Genomic DNA, 6579 nt, shown 5'->3' with positions numbered 1-6579 from the left:
GATAGTCCGGTGCAACAAACGCATCCATAAAGTTTGTCAAACAACTATACGAAACTACCAAATAATATTTTCCAATATTGATTTTATAAGAGAAGCAAGATACTATAACTAGGGATGGGCAATGGTTATGGCGGGCGGGTAACCGCGGTTATTTACCCATAACCGTTTATGTTCATACCCGCATAACGGTTTACTCATTGGGTAATTGCATAAACGGTTATACTCATATCCATAACTGTTTATAAATGGTTAACTATACCCATAACCGTGTACCCATTTAACCATAACCATAACCGTTTACCCATTTAACCATAACCGTTTACCCGTTTTTGAACCCGTTTATCATTTTTTACCCATTTACCCTTTTTTTCACCCGTCTGCATGTTTTTTTTATAACAACTTGAAAATTACAAAATTCGGAGATTTCAAAGGCTCAATAGACAACTAAACATCATAGTTACACTGCATTTTGTTTCACAACATATACAACATAACGAAGACCCTTTTTTCGACATTTTGCTCATCAACCATAGAAAACATAATACTTAATCCTATAAAATACAAAGTTAGAAGGCTGCCCAGCATAAATTGAACATGTAAAAATCATATCTAGACCCCTTTTTCTCCATTGACAAAAAAAAAAGTATGATTATTCTTTAACACGTAATCAATTATATAGAAATTCAAGCTTCATCAATTGCTAAAGCACAAAAATTCATAAAAATATCGCAATTCTTGGAGAAACCCAATTCATGAAACTTGAAATAATGAGCAATCAAAACCTAGCACCGAATAAGAGTTAAAAAGAAAATTTAAATTTGATGCCCTATTTGGTTTCTAAGAAAATGTAAGAAAATATGGAAACTAAAATCAAAGAGAAACCGAGAGAGAGAGAGAGGAGGGGAACGCATGGAGACACTTTTCGAGGTAAGAATCTTGAGAGAGAGAGAGATGAGCGGCGTAGATGAGAGAGAGGGCAGCGGAGATGAGAGAGAAGGCAGCAAGGAGGGAGAGATGAGTGGGGATGGGGCATTTCAGACTCTAGCGGAGAAATTGAAAATTTAAGGTTTTTAATTTTTTTTTTAATTTTACATATATTAAATTAAATGGGTAAATGAATATCCGTTATAACCGCGGATAATACCCATAACCGATGGATACCCGTTATAACCGTGGGTAATACCCATAACCGTCCATTTAAATTTCACGGATAAACGGTTATACCCATAACCGTTTGTTCGTCTAAACGGTTGTCCATAACCTAAACCGTTAACTTTAAATGGACGGGTAACCGCGATTACCCAAACCCATGGGTATTTTGCCCATCCCTAACTGTAACCAGTCTCAAATTTGTAAAGCAGGATCGAAGACCAATTTTTGTTAAATGTCGAAGCTAAATCTTTATCAATGAGATGAATATGATCAGCAATTTCCAACAAGAAATTGAGTGATCTAAACCACATTTGCATTCGGAAATTTGTAACAGAAATAGACAAAAATATGAAACTGTTCTGTACAGCATAAAGAGTAAAGCATATCTCTCATCTCAGATATACTTTGAAACAGAATTCAAAGATAACTGAACCAACTACACAGACATTTCATAGAGGGCTTATTGACCATGATCTCACCGAGCCAAACAAGTGATTATGTACATATCTATTTTCAAATATGACGTGTTTCAGGTGCGGGGGATGCCGCTGTGTTGTTGCAAGCCTCAGCTCGCCTTGTTGCAGTACTTCTCTGTCTGTTAACCATGCAAATCCATGCCAAAATTTTGGATAAGAATGGTGATCGATTTTAGAGAAAAACAAGAGTACGAGTAAAAGTATAGATGTGAGACACACCTGCTTCTTGATCAGAATCCATAAATATGTCATTGAACAAAACCGAATTCCTCCACATCCTAAACCTCAATATTCTCCTTGTTACTGGTCCATGAGAGAGAAAGTATGTTCTTGGCATCAACTCGTATTCCAAACGCTCAAAACTGGCAGATGCAAAAGAAGGAGTTGTCGTGTCTTGTTGGGTAATCATCTTCTTTTCTTTCTCATACACAAGCTGGATACCACACTCCTTTAATTCAAACCATGCTCTCATAAATATGGAAACTTTCAATTCATCACCACCTTTCAATTGATTCTCCAAATCCCAATGGCTTAAGAATATCATGTCTTCTTCCGAATGACCTGGATCGCCGAAGCATGATGGGTCATAGATAAACTTCACACCAGTGCTTTTGTTGCTAACTTTAGTGATTATTGGACTAATTATATCACAATGATAACCAGGACGAAAACCACCATCAAAACGTGTATAAACAGAGAAGATGTTCAAGCCACGAACCCTTTGATTAGAAGTAGAAGGCACGGTAAAAGATATTGAAGAGCCTCTACTTCTATGGCTGAACTGGCCTGGCACCACATTCCCAGGAAGAAACGTGCTAAATATCCCATATTCATACAGTCCCTATACATACAACATATGTCACACAAATCAGAATCCTAGTCAAGTCTTATCTTCCATGTGATGTTTGTGTGTGTGTGTGTGTTTGTTTGTTAGAGAGAGACAGAGAGAGACAGAGAGAGACAGAGAGACAGAGAGACAGAGAGAGGCACCTGAATGGGATACACCCTTATCCAATCCTCCAGCTTCAAAATCCTAGGCAGACGCGCACTCCTACATGGGAAGATCATTTGGATGGTTGCCGTGGGATCCAAGTTATACAAACCCAAAAGGTGGATGAGTTCCATATCAAATCTTTCAATGGGTTCAAACTTGTACGTGTATTCAATTTCAACTAGGTTAGGGTTATAAAAGCATAGGAATTCAAACGGTATGCAGGAACTCGATTGAAATGTTACTTTCTCAAGTAATGTGCAATCAAACACACCCAAGTATGTTACTCTTGGTAGCTCTGCAAGTTCTTTGAGCATCTTGCAATTGGAAAAGATGAGTTGATCAAGACCTGTAAGACCTCGGACGCAATCTGGTAGACCAGAAATTAGATTGTTGCTTAGGTCAAGTAACGCCAAAAAGGGTAGGTTACTAAAATCTTTGGGAAAAGAATCATCAGATAGATTGCAACTTGTGAGCTTTAAATGTGCTAAACAACGCGGTAAAGATGCCCAAAAAGTTTCTGGATTTCTCCTTAGGCGTGATTTGACCTCCCCAGTGGTTGTTATTGAAATATCAGCCACATCTAGCACTTTTAGAGATTCCATCATCTTCAACTCCGCTGGAAATGCATCCAGATTTAAGCAACCAGAAACAATAAGTGTATCAAGTAATTGCAGTGCAAAAACATTCCTTGGAAGCTTCATAATCTTTATGCAATCTTTCAAATTCAAGTAAACCAGTCTATTTAGCTTTCCAATCGAATCATGGATATCAACCAAGCTCAGACAATCTTCAAGAATAAGTCTTTCCAAATTTGGAACCAACGAGAAGTTACCGATTTCAGTTAGGCTATGGGAATGACTTAGGTCAAGGGTCTTCAATGAGGGAAGGTGCTGTGGAAAAAAGAAAAAAACGAAAAGTGTCTAAAGTTTAATTCTTAGTAAAATCAAATTAATCATAAAACACCTTTTTCACAAAAGAATGCACAAGCCTGGAGTAGCATACCTTTCTTCCTTTCAAGACTTGTCTCAAGTCTGTTTTCCGGTTGAAGACATGCGTCAAGTTACTCTGATGCATTTCAAGATAAACCAAGAACTCCAAAGGAAAATCACTGGCAATAGATTTCAAAGGAAATCCAAGCCAACTCAACCATCTTAACTCTTTCGGGAGTTCTTTATACGATCCCTTGAACTGTACATGACTAAGCTGGAGTAGTCTTAGTTTGTTCATCCTTGCAAATGCATTAGTGTGCAAGACTATCTCATTTGAATTTCCTGAAAGAGTGCTTGCCGAGAGCACATGCATGTTCAACTTAAGACCTTCAATGGAATCTGTACCCTAAAAAACAGAAGGAAAAAAAAGAAACAGTTTGATAAATAAAACAAGGATGTATGCATTCCCAAAAAGAGTCATACACACACACGCGCGCGCATATAAGAGGAGAATGGTTCTTACATTTTTTGATTTCAGTACATCAAAAGAATCCTTATCCCTCCATAATCGACTTCGTTTCTCAGGATCCTTTGATTCTAGGCGAACAATTTCTCTGCCCATTGAACAGATCATTTGATGCATCTTCACCACTTTATCTTCACCAATTGTTACCAAACATCTATCCACAAGATTTTCAATGCCAACAATTGTGAAGAAATCACATCCATCTAGTATTCTAACAATATAATCCTTTTCCTTTCCGACAAAGAAACATGCAATATGTAGGAACAAATTTTGGTCGTGGTTATCTTGTAAAGCATCGTAACTTATTCTGAGCTTTTTAAAGACTTCATTCTGTGGAATATCTACTAATTTGTCCAGTGTACTCTCCCATACATCCATATCTCGACCATATAGAGAAGAACCCAAAGTCTGAAGAGCTAATGGAAGTCCTCCACTTCGGTCTGCTATCCTTTTCGAAAGTTTCATGTAACCTTCTCTTGGTTGATCCTGTCCAAAAGCATGCAAATTAAAGAGTTCCAGTGATTCATCGACATTCAGACTGTGAACGTTATAAATGTTGTAGATGGATAATTCACGTTCCCTTAGCAATTGTGCATACCTGGTTGTTATGATTATTTTACTTCCTGGAAAAAACCAATCTCGTCTCCCAAATATTGCTCTAATTTGGTCCATATCATCCACATCATCGAGAACAAGGAGAACTCTTTTACAGATTATGGCATCTCTAATCTTGTTTATTCCTTCGCTAACACTATGTACTTTCACTTTTCTTCCACTCAAAATATCACGAAGAAATTTACTTTGCAGTTGCACTAAACCATTCGGTTTCTTTGAAGTTTCCCTGACATCTTCAAGGAAACAGCTTCCTTCAAATCTTCTATGGTTTAAATTATAAACAAATTTTGCAATGGTTGTCTTTCCAATTCCCCCAATCCCGTTAACTAAAACTATGCCGACATCGGTTGATCCATCATTTAACCATGAATTAATATTTTGAACTCGTGAATCAATTCCAATCAGGTAGGATGCACCAGTAAATGGTGTGCGTATGCGGCTTAGTTTATCGTCAATCACTTTAACAATTTTCTTGATAAACTTTGACTCGTACCTAAACATTAGAATTAAAACAAAAAATAAATCATATTACTTGACATGCCACACATGTTTCATAAAAATAAATTACAAAGTTGAATGCAAATAATAGGCCAATGTTATCAAATGTTCAAACAACGAATGAATGCTTACAACCAGATAAGTATATTGACAACACAGGAAACCAAAAATAGTACATATTCATAGGGAATTTAGCTGATATTGATTAGTATATGTGAAAATACTTTACCGCACATAGTTTATGAGGTTTTGATAAAATACTTTACCGCACATAGTTTATGAGGTTTTGAAAGCAAAAGATTCAAATTATCAGAAAAGGCCTGCTAAGACATGAATTAGGACTACGTAATTAATCAAACGTTAAACATCATTATAGAACATGGCTAGTTAGAAAAAAAGTTACCCATCAGCTTGATTTGCTCGCACCATCCCTGCTAGATCTGCAACTTCTGCAAGTGCTTTCTTCCATTGGTTCATCTTGTTGGATGGTTGACCATTTTTTTCGTGTTTGGCAAATGCTTCTTCCACGCTTCCTGTCTGCTTCCTCACATCTGAAGGATCAACATCGTAGAAGATTGGTAAAACTACATGGTCTGAGATCCTCTTGCGTTCAAGTATCATGACAAGCTCGTCAAGGCACCATCTGGAAAACGCGTAGTTTTTTGAAAATACGATGACAGAACTCCGTGACTGTTGGATGGCTGTTTCAAATTTTGGCTTAATATCTTCTCCTCTCTCAAGTTCTTCTTCATCTCGGAATGTGGGAAAGCCTTTGTCAACAAAAGCCGTGTAGAGATTGTCAGTAAAAGTCTTTCGAGTGTCTTCGCCACTGAAACTCAAGAACACATGATAACAATTTCGAGATGGAGAAGAATTGGAAGACGAGGCTTCTCGAGCTCTAGAGGAAGCCATGATCACAGACAATTTCAATCACTACTTCATTTCTGGTAGCTCTTGGTTTCCTACTTCTTATACAATTGTTTGCATGTAACAGATCGAATAGCAGAATAGCTGACTTCAAACACAGTTGACCTTAGATAGAGTTGACTTTCTAAAGGCAATAGGCCACGACGAACTCTTGGCCAAGCAAATAAGGTACGACATCTCTTTGTTAAAGAAATAATTGTGGCTGGTATTGTCTTGATGGGTCAGCTGTATTTTATTTTTTATTTTATTTTTTTGAGGCGAGTTTTTCTGTCTTTTTAAAATGTCCATTGTGTCCTAGAATCTTTTTTACTGAAATGAAAACATATAAACACGTCCAACTGTTGAGAGTATGAATACCAAATCGAGAAAAGAATGAATTTTGCATGTATTTATAAGTAGTTGGTTCATTCATATGACTAATTGATTTTAGTGAACTAGTTGGTTTTATTGTGAAACGTAAAT

The 6579-nt window shown here is 37.0% G+C and overlaps 1 protein-coding gene across 1 annotated transcript; it reads right to left on the bottom strand.

Moving 5' to 3' along the window:
• Positions 1-1400: 1400 nt before the first annotated feature.
• LOC114819514 (disease resistance protein RPV1-like) lies at positions 1401-6200 on the bottom strand. Its single transcript, XM_029088426.2, has 6 exons — positions 5594-6200; positions 4075-5185; positions 3625-3957; positions 2619-3512; positions 1848-2469; positions 1401-1747 (listed from the first exon to the last, which is right to left on the bottom strand). The coding sequence occupies exons 1-6, from the start codon at positions 6100-6102 to the stop codon at positions 1602-1604; spliced, it is 3615 nt and encodes a 1204-aa protein (XP_028944259.1). The 5' UTR covers positions 6103-6200; the 3' UTR covers positions 1401-1601.
• Positions 6201-6579: the final 379 nt, after the last annotated feature.

Source organism: Malus domestica, chromosome 11 (genome assembly GCF_042453785.1).
Source record: "Malus domestica chromosome 11, GDT2T_hap1".
NCBI classification, from domain to species: domain Eukaryota; kingdom Viridiplantae; phylum Streptophyta; class Magnoliopsida; order Rosales; family Rosaceae; genus Malus; species Malus domestica.
This window is presented reverse-complemented; position numbering and strand designations above follow the sequence as displayed.

Coding starts and splice junctions, on each gene's coding strand:
- LOC114819514 (XM_029088426.2), bottom strand. CDS start 6,102: ATGGCTTCCTCTAGAGCTCGAGAAGCCTCGTCTTCCAATTCTTCTCCA. Junction 3,958..4,074: donor ATGTACTGAAATCAAAAAAT/GTAAGAACCATT, acceptor TCTGTTTTTTAG/GGTACAGATTCCATTGAAGG. Junction 1,748..1,847: donor GGATTCTGATCAAGAAGCAG/GTGTGTCTCACA, acceptor CATGGTTAACAG/ACAGAGAAGTACTGCAACAA.